This window comes from Mustela erminea, chromosome 20 (genome assembly GCF_009829155.1).
Source record: "Mustela erminea isolate mMusErm1 chromosome 20, mMusErm1.Pri, whole genome shotgun sequence".
Lineage (NCBI taxonomy): Eukaryota > Metazoa > Chordata > Mammalia > Carnivora > Mustelidae > Mustela > Mustela erminea.
Window position 1 is genome coordinate 13,519,222 of NC_045633.1, and position 15,743 is coordinate 13,534,964.

The following is a 15,743-nucleotide window of genomic DNA, read 5'->3' on the forward strand; positions in this document are numbered from 1 at the left end:
GATAAGTGGGTAGCAAAACACAAAAACAAAATTACAGCATCAAAACCAGCTTCCAATTACCAGAAAATAAGGCACCCGCACATCATAAATTGCCTCTTTAGGACCTCCTCATTTTGTACCTTTTAAGATGGAGACAATGAAGTGTTCCATTTGGATGTTGAGATTCTGAAAAATGAGGTGCCCTTTTATAATGTTTTAAAAGGAGGCATTATACGATTTGAATCTTAGTGAACCCTCTGAACTTGCAAAAAGGAAAAATTCAAGAGGATGTGACAGAATTATTTCTAGCAACCATGACATTTCTTGATGTGAAATGCTTTCTTTGAACTGTACAACACAGCACGAGTTGAGTTTTGGAATCTGACAAGAAAATAGTGAGATGCCAAGTTGACAATGTAGACATTCTTCTCTACAAAGCTTTTCCCTCCATTGCTGGATCCAGATTGTACCAGCAACTTAGAGAGGGCTGAGTGGGGTACTAGAAATGATGGAACCAGAACATCTAAACCAGGTTCAGATGACCACTCCAGCCCTTGCTCTGTGACTTAAGTAAGTCATTCTTACCTATTAAATGGAGTTACTAGCCCTTTCGGAGTTACTGGGAGGATTAAATATTGGGCATGTAACTGCCTTAGCACAGAGTAGGTGAGTTAAATGGTGATGATGAACATGATGGTAAAGATGACATTTATTAAGTGTTTTTAATATTCCACATACTCTTCAGGATATTTCACCTTTTGTATGTGTTAAGGAAATTCTAGCTACTCTAACAGATAAACCCTGAAATGTCAGGGCTTAACACAATGTTAAGATTACTTCTCATGCATATAAAGTTCAATTAGCAATGGGAATGGTGGCCGGAAAAGTCACTGCTCCACAAAATTATGCAGAGACGGATGGCTGACCAAGGCTCTGCCATCTTCAACATGTGGTTTTCCAGGGTATGCTGGGCACTGGCATCTAAAATGTCCATTTTCTGTTGGCTTTGGACATTGGATTTTGGATGCTTTGGAGGTGAGCAATCTCCCTAAAATTTGAATAATTATTCAAATTATTGAATAATTATTCAAATTTTAAATAATCAAATCATTGAATAATTTATTCAAATTTTAGGGAGATCGCTCACCTCCAAAGCCAACAGTGCCTACCTTACACAGTTGTGAGGATCTAATGCTACAATGCACACAAAGTCCTCAACGGTGTTTGGCCATATAACCAGAATCTACAAATACACTTTGTCTGATTGTTATTGTTTTTGAGTTGTGACCAGATGGCTTCACTAGGGGGCGAATCTGTCATTGCCCCCTACAGCAGCATGATTCTCTGTCCTACCCTTGCTTCCATGGGGCTCTGATGTACGCTGTCAGTGACTCCACCTCCAAAGAAGGTTCCTAAGTACTGGAGAAGCATCCGCTGCCATCCAGACTCCTCTGATAACCACAACTATACCCCAGGGAGAAAGAGAGAGGGAGAGAGCCCATGAGATTTACTCTGGGAGACACCAAGGGACCCTGTGACCAATGAAGATCGCCACATCCCAGGGCAAGGAGCCTGACTCAGACTGCAGATTGTGGTCCAGTACTCTCTCTGCTTGAGAGAGACAACTCTTCTAAGTGGCCAGAAACAAGGAGCGTCACTCCAGGAGACCCTGGAGCTCTGGCTTTGAGCAACCCCTGTGAATTCCTGCCTCTTCCCTTGCGTTATGCCACAGTGGCTGAATTCCAATGACAAGTGCATTTCTGTGCCTGGGGCTTTCTCCACGCTTGGGAAATCCCTCTGCCCTCACACAGGAGAGCCTGGGAAGGTCTGATCCTTAACCATCCCCCAAAGCAATGCTCAAAGTGTGTCTGATGGGAGTTGCTGTGTGAAAAGCCCAGTGCCATCTGCATTCCGCTGGGATGATTCTGCTTTTGTCTTCCACGCCTGCCCCACCCGCCCCTACAGCCTTGAATTCCAGTCCCTCACAGTGGTAGCTGGCAGGAGAACATATCCTACCCGTTTTCCTTTTCCTGTCCTCCCCCACCCCCTGCCTACCCCCTACTGGGCTTCCCTTCCTATTCTCAGATCCACTTTGCTCAGGGCCCCTTTCCTATGAGACCACGTTAGGGCAGGTTTCTACCTGAAAATGTCACTGAAATAATACAAACAGAAGCCACACAGGAAATAAAATTTAACAAAAAGGGAAGAATCCAATCTCTGGTGTTTTTTTTACCACCCTAGTCACTGATAAAAACAAGTGCAAACCTCAGCAAGATGCTTGACCAGTGCAGATAAACTTACTTATGAAGAGGGGACCTAGCAATGGCGTTTTATTAAAGGCAGGACGTGAACCTAAAAGACACAGACTCCTACCAAAAAGGATTCAAACAAAAAACAAATATTCTCCTGGAAAATTTGCACAGGTTGCTGTTAAATAAAAATGTCTTTTACCTGTAACAATTTCCCATGCATCCCAAGTAGGTATTAAAGATTTAGCTCTCTGTGCCGATACTGGTGGTTCCTGGTGGAAGCTCAGATTAGTATGTGGGACCCTAGGAAGTGTTAAAATCAAACACAAACGGAGACTAGCCTTGAGAATTCCCTGAGCAGACAGAACCAGCGGTAGTCCTACAAGTGAAGCTGAATTTAGCTTATTTTGCAAGACAAGCCAGGCTCACTTGACCTGGGTCACTTTTTGCTGACACCTCTGAAAATCACAAGCCAAAGTTATTGTTCCCCCCAAACTGATACAAGGTCGCCACTAGCCAGTTCCTTTTCATTTAAGAAAATTCTAATACGGCAACGCATCATCTTGAAGACTCCACAGTCGCTGCCTACGTGCGATCTCAGCTTCTTTACAACGGTATACCTCTGAGCCTCATTCCACATTTTGGGTCGAGTGCTCCCAGTTTGCAAACTGTCTTTTTTGTGTGTGTGCGCGATAAACTGTTCCTAATTATCACCTCGATGATTCTCGGGTTTTCCTTCCGTTTTGTTGTTGCTGTGTTTCATTTCCTGGACTTTGGACAAAAGATACATGACAACCCCAACAGCATCACATATAATCAGTTTTATTGCCAGGTAAGAAATTCATATTAATATAGTGAATACATGTTTACAAATAAACATTTTTAGAAAACAAACAAATGTCTTTTTTTTTTTTTCTTCTTCATTGTAGGAAGTATTATTGGTATCATAAACTCTGCAGCTGTTGACAAGTATTAACACAGGTTTACTTGCAGAACATACGGTTACTAAAATATTTGCACATAAAATATGCTCCATTTACACGGAAAACTGGGTTGGGGGAGGGGAGTGAGATGGGGGCGCCAGGCAGAGCCCAAGGCAGATGGAGGCTGAGATGTAGAGGCTAGTGTCAGGTTCTGGGAGAGGGAGGGACAGCCTCTTTATTCGAGTTTCTCTCTTCTAAGCTCCCCACTGTAGCCACAGGATTCTTGTCGACACACGGCAGCCGCAGATTCGTCAGTACGCTGAGTTCCATCACCCTCCCTGTCCAACCCCTACTGCCCTGGTCCCAGTTCTCAAAGCCAACTGGAAGGTAGCGAGGCAGAGAAGGAACGTTCTTGTCCATCATCCTGCCGCATCTTACTGACCGCACTGCGACCGTCCTGCCCAAACCCCGTCAACTAACAAAACTCACCAGATGAAACTGACTCAGAAGAGAAGGATCACGGAGGGGACCAAAAATTTCGGTAGATTCAGAGACCCAGAAAGGTCCGTCATCAGCACGGGGAGAAAGGTCCGATGAAGTGAGTTGGGGACCAGGGGCAAGATGAGCTAAAAGGGGAAGGAGACTCACAGACCTTTGGAGCTGGAGGGAACCTCACAGAGAAGCAGACCCAGTATTTCCTGAAATAGGCGCTGTGCATCACTAGCAAATGCAAAAATGATTTGTAGTAGCACGAGGATATAGCACTGGTTAACACCGAGTCACGGAGGGGAGTGGGTTCCTTCTCGTTTTGTCAGTCCGATGGAGTCCCTTGGAGTGCTAAGTCTCCTCTGGGTGCTGGTATGTCTTTAACAGCTCTTAACATCTGCTAATCATTTTAATAAAGAAAGAGGGAGAGAGAGGAATGATGGAATGGAAGGGGGGGGGTGGAGAGAGAGAGAGAGACAGCGAGACCGAGCGCGATCCAGCAAAAGCCAGGCTCTAAGTTCAGACCCTTCCACAAGCCGCAGTAGCTAGCTCGAACTGAACAACTGCTGCTTTGTTGCCTTCGCCCGGATCTTTACGCTTACTTTCTATTTAGGGTGATTGATACCGCTTTTCTATTTGTAATGGTGAAAGCAGGTTTTCCTTTTAAAAGTTCGAAGTATTAGGAGTGAATCGATTTAGCCACAAATGCTTCCATGGTGATCCAGAAAGATGGCCAAAGCAGGTTTCAGTCCGGGGGTAACTCATTTCACCGAAACACTGACCAACGGGGTGGTGCTTACCCCACTCTCGGCAGCGCTGGGATCCCAGCAAAGAGGCTGAGAAAGTGGGCACTCTGTCCCCGCCCCCTCACCCCCCACCAACCCTGCTTTGTCCAGCGCAGAACCACTTTATAAATGAGGATCTTCTAGTAGTGGCTTCTGTGCACGGTGGCGTTTTAAGAAATGGGCGGAAGTTTTGCTTGATCTAGCCCCATTTGCATAAGTTTCAGATGGGAGACTGAGACCCGGAGAGAGAACATGCATTGTCAATGTCCCCAGAGGGGCCGGGAATGAAAATGAGGATAAGCCCCTGATTTTCTGGCTTCCATAATGTTGGAGGTGAAGCAGGGGAGGCAGAAACGCCTCCCTTGGGCATCCCGGGGAACCCTCTGGATCTTCTTGGGCCACCACGTGCAGCTTCGACACCAGAAGAGGGTCCCAGTCCACTGGCGAAGGCCATTAGGGACTGGTCGAAAACTTCCCACCTGAAATCAAAACCTCCTCTCTCGCTGACTCTCCTTGTTGGGCTTCCATGGAACAAATAGAAGCGTCAGGGAAACGGTCTTCGTCGGGATGCCCAAGGGCCATGGGCTGTGAGAACGGATCTGAAAACCACCCCAGGGCATTCTGGCTAGGAGAGGAATCCGTGGAAATATCTGGGGGAGGTGGCTTGGAGGGCCGTGGGAATGACGAGACCCAGAAATGCTTGAGAGGTTTGGGGCGCCCGATGACAGTAGGACTGGGGGTGACAGGGTGGGAGGCAGGGAGGTCTTCGTCTATGGGTTCCCCTGACATGGTAGCAGCCCCCTCAGAATGTGTGATGCACGGGCTCACCAACAAAGTGGGGGGGAGGGGGGAGGAAACATCTATTACTGCAGGAAACAGGAGGGGAGGGGGGCTAAGAACACAGGTTGCACTTGGGAAACAAGACTGTCATCAAACAGTAACACATTGAAGGCACCACCCACGCTTATGACATTTTCAGTCCAAAGCAGTTGAAATTTGGCGGCGGCGGCGGCAACGGGCTGGGGATGGGGGTGGGTGTTGGGGAGAGACGGGTGATGGGGGACTGGTTTCAGTGTCTGTTTCTTGTCTCAGAGGCGAGGTGGGAAATGCGGGGTCCCCTTCTCACCTCTTGTTGACTTTCCAACCGTGAATTTGTTGTTGCTGCTGTTGTCCTGATGTCATTGTTCGTTTCCTAAGTCTCGAGGATTCTAGACAAAAACTGATTTGCTGTTTTTGTCTGTTTTGTAGTGGGCTTGTGATCATTTATTTATTTATTTATTTTTTAAAGAAAAAAGAAAAAGTTATTTCACACTCTCTGGACCCTCTCTCCCCGCCCGGAAAAGCCTACTATATCCTTCCAATGTCCATGGTCATGGTCTTTACGGGACTTCTCTTCTCTAAAATGCTCTTTCCTTCGCATCACTGCCGGTGGGTTCTATTTATTTTTTGTGAGTTTGAGTGTGTGTCGTTTTTTTTTTTTTGCTTCCAACGTGGATGATATGAAAAGTACTATAAATAGAACGGTTGGGGTCCAGTTACTGTCTCACGCTTGTCAAAACTGTGTGTCCACGTCACTACTTCTTGGGATTAGAAAACACTTATAAAGCACACGGCTTCCTCCCCAGTGAGTCCTCCTCTTAAACACACTCTTCTCTGAGGTTCACTCTCAGGCTCCCTCTGCCCCAACCTGGCTCTTTTCATCCCGGAACAGGCAGCACATTGTAAATGGCGGATGTGCTCAAATGGGCAATTTCTCTAAGTTGTGCTACTTTTTTTTTTTTTTTTTTGTCATGGATTTCAGTTTTAAGTCAGGAGGAAAAGAAAAAAATTAGCCCCACAACGTACGCATGTGAGTTGGCCACCTCGGGCCCGAAGTCGAAGGAGCCGTGCCTCAGTTTCCCCTCTGCTGTATTGCTGAACACCCCTGCTTCCATCTTGCTCAGCTGCGCGCTGACACATGTTAGGCGTGACCCAAGAAAAGCGTGATTTCACGTCACCAGCAGGTTTGTCGTCGGTTGGTGTGGGGGGAGTCGGGGTGTGGGGGAGCGGGTCGGGGAGGACAGGGAGGGTGTAGGCCGGGGGTATTTTTTGCCTCTCTCAGTTGAGTATGGTCTCCAGGATGCTCCCTGTAGTAAAAGCTCAGACAGTCACTTCTGTTTTGCTGTTGGTGATGAAGTATGGCTGTGGGGGTGGGTAGTGCTGGGTGCGAGTCCCCAAGGGGTCGCTGGAGCCCGAATCGGCGGCGCCAAGCTTGCCCTTGTTACCGTAAGCCTGCCTCCGGAGGGAATGCTCGTTGGGGTCCCAGCCCTTGAAGTTGGTGGTGGAGTTGTAGGCCAGGGGATGTGGGGGCATCTTGTTGGTGCGGGACTTCTGTCCATTCTGCTTGGCAGGGCCGTGCTCGGGGCTGAAGGCCCGTGGCTCATCGTCTACTCTTACGGGGTGCAGAGGGAGGTTCCCCTTGGCGGCCAGCTCGGCCAGGTGCCGTCGCTTGGAGGAGAAGTCATCATTGACCTTGTCGGCTGTCCAAGGTAGATGGAGAAGGGGAGGGGAGAGGAGAAAGAGAGAGAGAGAGAGAGGAGAGAGAGAGACAGTTAGGGACTGGCAAGTCAACCTGGGCACAGCATCCAAGTGAGCCAACAGTCCAAACGAGACACACACCAGAAACTCCATCTGGGACAGAAGGAAGGAAGACAGAAGGAAAGAGGGTCAAGTTCTTTTCACAAGCAAGATCAGGACCAAGGAGGAAAGGGCATCCCCCGCACAAACTCTAGATCTCCCCTCCCCCAAATAAACACTTCTCCACCATAAGGCACCTAGCATTGTACATCCCTGGCTTTCTTACAAACACCCCCATAGATTCTTCATTATTAAAATCATGCAATCGGGGGCAGCTGGGTGGCTCAGTAGGGTAAAGCCTCTGCCTTCAGCTTGGGTCATGATCCCAGGGTCCTGGGATTGAGACCCGCATTGGGCTCTCTGCTCAGCAGGGAGCCTGCTTCTCTCTCTCTATCTCTCTCTGCCCACTTGTGATCTCTGTCAAATAAATAAAATCTTAAAAAAAAAATCATGCATTCGTTCTTGTTAGGGGGAAATACTGAACATCTTGAGAAATATTCATGTCTGTCACCCACCATTCAAGACTGCCAATACCAATACTTGGCTGTATCCACTTCTGGTTTTCTCAGTTACTGGAGTTCAGTTTGGGATTTCTATTAATGTGTCTGGTTGCTTTTAGCAGTTAAGCAGACCTGTGTTCAAATCCCAAACCTGCCACCTCCCAGAAGCGTGACTTTGGCTACTTAATAAAAGTTAAGAAACTTCTCAGTTTTTATTACCATTGGTTTCTACATAAGGAGAGAAGTTACAATAAAAAATATAGCGAGAGGTATTTTCCCAGAGGGTTGTTCGAAGGGTTAAATGATACGATGCGTGTGAAGTATTTAGGTATTAGCTCCTATCATTGTCATTATCATTATAAATCACTGTTTAATTTCCACATAACATCCTATCAAGCATTTCTCCAAGTTGTTATAAATCACTAATAGACAACATTTTAATGCCTACATAATATTTCACTGGGTGAAACTATTAAAATCAATCAGTCCTCCCATCGACGAACAGGCAAGTTTGCCAATATGCTGTTGGCATAAATAAAGGGGAAATGAGAACCTTCAAGACTAGAGCTCTTTTCTTGTTTAGAATTTCGAATTTAGAGTAATCGCAAGAGTATTTTTCTTCATCTACATCCAGTGATGACAAAACTCTATAGCCCTTGGACCAAATCCGGATGCTGCCTATTTCTGTCAATAAAGATTTGCTAGAACAGAGCCCTACTTGCTCGCTCACTGACTGCCTCTGACTGCTTCTGCTTCTGCGGTGGTGGAGCCGGCTACACAAGCCAGAGACCAAGAGGCCCACAAAGCCTGAACTCTTTACTAGCCAGCCTGGAAATGAATGACCTCAAGTGGAATTACGTGGTCAAAGGGTGTAAACCTTATCAAGGTTTTTTTGTTTTGTTTTGTTTTTAAGATTTTATTTATTTATCAGAGAGAGAGAGAGGGGGAGAGAGCGAGCACAGGCAGACAGAATGGCAGGCAGAGGCAGTGGGAGAAGCAAGCTCCCCGCTGAGCAAGGAGCCCGATGTGGGACTCGATCCCAGGACGCTGGGATCGTGACCTGAGCCGAAGGCAGCTGCTTAACCAACTGAGCCACCCAGGCATCCCTCAAGGTTTTTGATACATATTGCCAACTCCACCAGAAAAGAGTCACACAGATCTCTGTACCATTTCACCACATCGTCTCCAGCACTATGATTCCTTCCTTTCTTCCTTCCCCCCTTCCTACTTTCTAATCTTGGCCCCTCATTCTCTTCCTCCCTTCTTCCTTCTTTCCCCCTCCCCCCCCCCTTTCCTTCCTCCTTCCGTTGTCTTTCTTTCCTTCTACATTTATTTGATAATTTGAGGAGATCTTTAAATTTTGTTTTCTTAAAATTCTTCTTATCATAAGCCCCTCTGCACTTTTATTTTTTTTAAAAGACTTTATTTATTGATTTGACACAGAGATCCCAAGTAGGCAGAGAAGGGTGCGGGGGGAAGCAGGCTCCCTGCGGAGCAGAGAGCCTGATGCGGGACTGGATCCCAGGACCCTGAGATCATGACCTGAACTGTGAGGGTGCAGAGGCTTAACCCACTGAGCCACCCAGGTGCCCCTCCTCTACACTTTTAAAATTTATTTCTTAGTAGGATGACTGGCTGGCTCAGTTGGTACAGCGTGTGACTCTTGATCTCGGGGTCCTGCGTTTGAGTTCCACATTGGGTGTAGAGATTACTTAGAATAAGTAAGATAGGTAAAATAAAATTACTTTCCTGGCCGTAACCTTTGAACTTACATCCCTTTGGAGAGGAGAGATATTTGCTGCTTTTTCATCCATGCTTCCAACTTCCCACATTGTTACGCATGTGAATTTCTCTGTATGTACATTCACCGAAGTGCCATGTTTCTTTTCCCATTTGAGTCTTTCAGCAACCACAGGAAGTAGGAAAGATGGGGATCTTCACCCCAGCTTGATAGATTAGGAAATTGTCAAGCTCAGGCATATGAAATGATTAACAAAAGTTACCCACAGCTAGTGGCTGGCCAGGGTGGACCTAAGTCCAATAGACATTATGTGATGCTTTTCAAAGGCCATAGAGGAAAAGCTTCAGTTTCGGGACCGAGGGCACAAAAATACGTCCCACTTGCCCCCTCTGTGTCCGTGGCAGACATCACTCATTGATCACAGCACTCTGTCCTGGCAGGTGTGGCCTAGGCTCAGACTCCTCAACATAAGACCCCAGGAAGCCACACATTAACCTCCCAGGCTTAATGCTGGTTAAGTTGGGTTTCTGTCCCTATTAATGTAAATAGCCCTGGCTCATGTGATCTTTAAAGAGAAAGTCCCCTTCTCCCTAAATTCTAAAGCTGTCTGAAAATACAGAGTGTTGAAAGGAATCCGCTACTAAAGATATGAAGAGGGCGCCTGGGTGGCTCAGTGGGTTAAGCTGCTGCCTTCGGCTCAGGTCATGATCTCAGGGTCCTGGGATCGAGTCCTACATCAGGCTCTCTGCTCAGCGGGGAGCCTGCTTCCTCCTCTCTCTCTGCCTGCCTCTCTGCCTACTTGTGATCTCTCTCTGTCGAATAAATAAATAAAATCTTTAAAAAAAAAAAAAAAGATATGAAGAGCACACGTTCCCAAAAATACCGTGATTGCTTGAAGGGGCAAGAGTTAAACTTAAGTCAATGTTAGATGCCCCTCCTCTTGCCTTCCAGAAGAAAGTTCTAGGTTTCCAATGCCAGGAAGTTTCAACAGAAGCATACCCTGATATTCCCCCTTGGACTCGGGTGGGGACACGAATCCAGTTCCCTCCAGGACAGATTCGCCGGCATCTCCCAGGTGGCCAAGACTGAACCCATCATCATTACAGAGATCTGTTCTCCTTCAGGTTCTTCCTTACCCCTCCAACGTAAACACCAACTTTCTAGTCACTGAAGCCAGAAATATGGTGGCATCCACTGACTCACCCTTACCTTCTCCACTCCAGCACAAGTGCTAAATCGCCCAGGCCTTCCAGCTATGCCGACAAAGCCTTCTCTAGCCTATTCCACGTCACCCCCAATTTTGAACATTGCTCCACTTCAGCCTCCAAACAGGCCTCCCTGCCTTGAGTCTCACTCCTCCGCCCACTCCATTCTCCACACTGCAGCCAAAGGCATATTTCTAAAATGCAAAACTGACCTCGTCCCTCATCTACCAAACCCCCTCAAGCCATCTGCTCGTTCAGTCATTCATCACAGAGGCGCGGGCCATGGGTCAGGCAGTGGAAATATAAGGAAGAATCGGAAACAGACATGGTCCTTGCCCTCATGTGGACATCTATTAGGCAGGGACAGGTAGGGACCAAATAAGCCCACGGATTACATAACAGTAGAACTTCGGTAAGTGCTATAAAGAACTATCCAGTCTTGTGATATTTATATTAGGATCTCTGAGATGGTCTCGGAACCAGATGTTGGAAGCTTTGAAGGCATGAACCTTATCTTTCCATCTGTAGGGCTCTCAATCCTGGCAGGACTTGGGAATCACATGCTGGAGTTTTGAAAGCATTCAGATTCCTGGATTCCTCCCCCAAAACAATTCAATTAGAATCTCTGCAGCTCTGGCCCAGACATAGATTCTTTTTTTTTTTTTTTTTTTTTTTTTAAGCACTCCTCCACCCAAGGGATTCTAATGTACAGCCAGAGTGAGGACCACAGGCACAGCCCTAGCAGGTAGCACAATGCCAGCACATAGCTCTTCTGAGAGAACTAAAGGTAAGTGACCTCCGATCTCAGTCCTATTCTCTCCTGCCACCTCATGCCACCTTTGAGGACCTCAAGGTCCTCATCAACAAGGTCACATCCCACCAGGATAGACTTTTCTCCATGGCATCCATTGTCAATGCCATTTTATACTTGGTAATGCATTCATTCATTACTCTCTGTCTCTCTCACTGCTGTCCCAACAGGGCAAGGCCAGGTCAGATTCCTGCCCATCACCACATTCACAATGTCCAGCCTACTTCCTGGCAGATATTAGATACTCAATAAATATTCAGTGAGTGGGTGTAAGAGCAAAATATCATGAATATACATAGACTATCAGAGCAGTCATGGGAGTGGAAGCTCCCTTCCCCTGTTCTTCCCATGAGTCTGTCATAAAAGTCTCACTCATCCTCATTACGACCCCAGTCGTGATCCAGAATCATTCATTCTCATGTTCCACTTTCCAGACAATGGACTAGCCTAAGGTCTGGTCAGCGAAAAGGATGTACTCCAGGTTTCCACTGTCTGACAGACTGAGAACATTGAGGACGAAGTAGATGTTCCAACAGCTGGGATAGGTGGCATTTTCTCAAAAAGTTCTAAAGAAAAGAAGTCACAGAGGCATTCAACTCTTGCCAAATCAGTGCAGGGAGAAGGAGAAGCTTCATGAAGAGGAATCATGAAGGCCCACACAGCGAATCTACAACCTTCTCCACAACCGCCCTAACTTGGTCTCTTCGTGAGCTTGGCATTGGGGACACCCTGATCATACAAAGTGTTTGGTACTTAGGGCAAGAGTAGGGTGAACAGAAAACTCTGGGGGTCCTGGAATCAGCCGGACCTGACCTTCTGAGATCTCAGAAATGTCACTTAACCTCTTACAGCTTATTTCCTTTGGTGTGAAATGGGGTAACACAAGCTACTTCAGATTTGTTGTGAGGAATAAATTGTATCAGATATATAAGCTACAAAGCACAATTCTGGAATGCACTAACTATTCAATACATATTTTGTCTGTCTCCTGGCTTATGAAAGAACTGGATTGAATCCAATGACATTTATTGAGCACCCGCTCTGTGCCAGGCAACTTGCGAAGCACAAAGGAGGCATTCATCCAAGCCAACAATCCTTCTCTCCTTTCTTCCTTCCCCTTTCCCTTCCTTGTATCTACCATGTGTGCTGGCCTCATTTGCCCTATGAAGTAGCCTAAGAAAGGGACTTGATGTTTTTGGGATGATGAAGGAAGGCACCCTTGGGATGTGCCTTTAGCTGCCATCTGAAGGTAAGAGTAACAGAAGTAGGATTCCAGGTGAGGGAACAGGTGGCATATAGCAAAAAATGGCCACAGTACTTTGCACTTCCTTCCATCAAGAGACAGAATGTCTTTCCTTACCCTTCAAATATAGTCGGAACTTGTGACTGGCTTTGACCAGCAGATTGTAGCAGAAGTGATGTATGTGTATTCTGAACCTGGGCTTTTATAAGTTCTACAGCTTCTGCTATCAGGCTCTTGGATTCATGACTTCATGTGAGGAAGGAGGCTCAGGTTAGCCTTCTGGAGGATGAGAAATCTTCAGACCAGTTGCCCATGGTCACTACAACCAACAGGCTGCTATTTGCCAGATACTGGGTGAGGCCATCCTAGACCATAGAGCCACCAATTGACCTGCTAGCTGACTCTAGAAACCGAGTAGGCTGGGAACACCTAGTCCGGCCCAGCCCAGAACTGCCAGCTGATCCGCAATCACGAGTCCAACAAATGGTGGCTCTATTAAGCTGCTGAACTTCGGGCGATTTTGTTATGCGGCAGTATATAACTGACACAGAACAGCATTTGCAAAAGCCCAGAGGCAGGAAGGAGTGTGGTGGTTTCGAGAAACAGAAAGGTCATCCGTGTGGTAGAGTGAAGAAGCAAGGGGTCAGTAGACCATCTGAAGCTGAGTAGGCAAGATTCTATCATTCATAGCTATGTTATTGTCTGACCATCTTCCCTCCACTAGACTCCGAGGTGTTTTAGAGAAGCACAGAGCAGGCGAAGATTTGTTGCCTGGGGCATGAAATTGTTCCTCAAAGAGTGATTTTCAAGATGGTCTCAGTAACATGAATGTGGATGGTGGTGGATGTAAAGATCCCATAACCAAGGAAACGCAATGTTCGTGATACTCTCTTTCCAGTGTTTTTGGTGTCCTCTGCCTCTAGAAGAGGAGGAAGAAACGCCCACCAGGCCTCTCCCAGCTTTGTGCAGTGTGGTCCCTGTCAGTATATTAAAACATGTGAAAGAAATAACAGATTCATTGAACATCCTTGTAAGGCCCATTAATAAATGCATTAACCTAATCAGCCCCAATACCTCGTGGGCAGATGGCTGACAAGCCGACCAGGAAACAGATGTGTGAGGCTTTCAGCAACATTGGGCCTCTCCAGTTTGATTTTTCTTCATTTGAAAAGAGGAAGAAAGAATGAAAAAGGTGCTTTCCTTCCAATAAGCCTAATTGCCTTGAAGGAACCAAGGCTGTAAAATTAAACTGTACCTTGTTCCATCTGTCTCTCCCCTAATTAGCAGCAGACACTTGTCCAGGTGCGGGGAGGGATGGAGCCTTACTTCCGTGGAAAGGGAGAGAGTCAAGGTAATAACCAATTTTCGAGACAAGCTGCACATCTGAGGGTCTCAGCAGGTGGCCTCCCACCTACCTTCCTTCCCTGGGCCAAAGATATCTCAAGGAGGGGTTCCTACAGCTCGTTCTCACTCGGTGATATTCTTGGGTCTTAGGTGATGAATCTAACCCGGTAAGCAATAATACCCGATTGACTCAAACTTTCACCATTCCTCATTTGTCCCTGTTTTTGGTCTAAGAGTATGTTGAAATCAAGTGATAAATCTTTCCATTATTCTTAAGAATAAAATCCAGATTATCTGCAGCGGCCCCAAGGTCTGCATGACCCAATGGTTTGTCTACCCTCATCTCCTCTGCTTGTTATGAACCCGTCCCAGAGTGTATTAGTTTCCCAGGGCTGCCATAAGAAATTACCACAACCTGGGTGGCTTGAAGAAGCAGAAATATTTTCTTTCACAGAGTCCAGAAGTCTGAAATCAAAGTGTCAGCAGGGTCATGCTCCCTCTGCGCGCTCTAGGGGGAACATCTTTCCTTGCTTCTTCTAGTTTCTGGTGGCTAATGCAATCCTTGGCATTCCTTGCCTTTTGCCTCATTCCAGTATCAGCCCTGACTCCACTGGGCCACCCTCTTTGTGTGGGTCTGTGTGTCCCAATTTCCCTCTTCTTATAAGGATCCCAGTCATTGCATTGGGACCCATCTTAATCCGCTATGACCTTATCTTCACTCACGACATCTGCAAAGACCTTATTTCCCAGTGGGGTCACATTCTGAGGTTCTGAGTAGATAGGGACTTGAAGGGATACTCTTTAAAAAAAAAGATTTATTATATTTATTTATTAGAGAGAGATAGAGTGAGAGAGAGCACGAGAGGGGAGAAGGTCAGAGGGAGAAGCAGACTCCCTGCGGAGCTAGGAGCCCGATGTGGGACTCGATCCCTGGACTCTGGGATCACGACCTGAGCCGAAGGCAGTGGCTTAACCAATTGAGTCACCCAGGCGCCCCTGGAGGGGTACTCTTTAGCTCAGTACACACAGGATTCCTTTCTGTTCCTGAACACACAACGCTTTTCAGCATGTCAAGATCCTTCTTGTCATTTGGTTCTCTAAGCAAAGGTCACTTCCTCAGAAAACCACTCTGATGAGTCAGTCAAAAGAGAGCCCTGCCCACCCCCAACTGTTCTCATCACTTCTCCCCATTTTACTATATTCTTGGCCTGTACCTTTTCACGAAATTATCTTTTTTAGTTACTTCTGCCTCCTTTGGCTAGAATATAAGCTCTGACTAGGGTAGCGGCTGTATCAACTCTGCTTACTGGTGTGTCTCCAACACTTCATCCAGTGCCTGGCACACAGTAGGGGTACAATAACCCATTTGATGAAGGCAGGAAAGCACTGGAAATATTTCAGATTCCAACAACAGTCTCTAAAATATTAGCAACGGGCAGAATGTTTCATGTTCTGGTCATCTGGCCTGTGATGGTGAATTTTATGTGTCAACCAGAATGGGTCCACCAGCTGTCTGCATTAAATATTATTTCTGGATGTGTCTGTGAAGGTTTGCATTTGAACTGGTATACTCCGTAGGTTGCCCTCCCCCATGTAGGTGGGAATTATCTAATTTGATGAAGGACCAAATGACACAAAAATCAGAGGAAGGAAGGGTCCATGCCCTTCCTTCCTGCCTGCTGTCCCATCCCCGGAGTGGGACACTGGTCCTCTACTCCTCAACTGGGATTTACCCCATTGGCTCTGCTGGTTCTCAAGTTTTTAGACTTGGACTGGAATCACAGCACTGGCTCTCTCGAACTTCTAGCTTGCAGGCAATAGATCATGGGGCTCCTCAGCCTTCATAATCACACGAACCAAT

General features: G+C 46.6%; 1 protein-coding gene across 2 annotated transcripts in view; it reads right to left on the minus strand.

The window, feature by feature from the left end:
* Nucleotides 1-5,700: 5,700 nt before the first annotated feature.
* The window catches only part of SHISA9 (shisa family member 9), a 274,953-nt gene continuing 264,910 nt past the window's right edge, over nucleotides 5,701-15,743 (minus strand). For both annotated transcript variants that reach the window (XM_032328130.1, XM_032328129.1), the window contains one exon: nucleotides 5,701-6,941. In XM_032328130.1, the coding sequence (XP_032184021.1) occupies nucleotides 6,562-6,941 (380 nt within the window). In that variant the 3' untranslated portion in view covers nucleotides 5,701-6,561. The remainder of the gene's footprint in view (nucleotides 6,942-15,743) is intronic.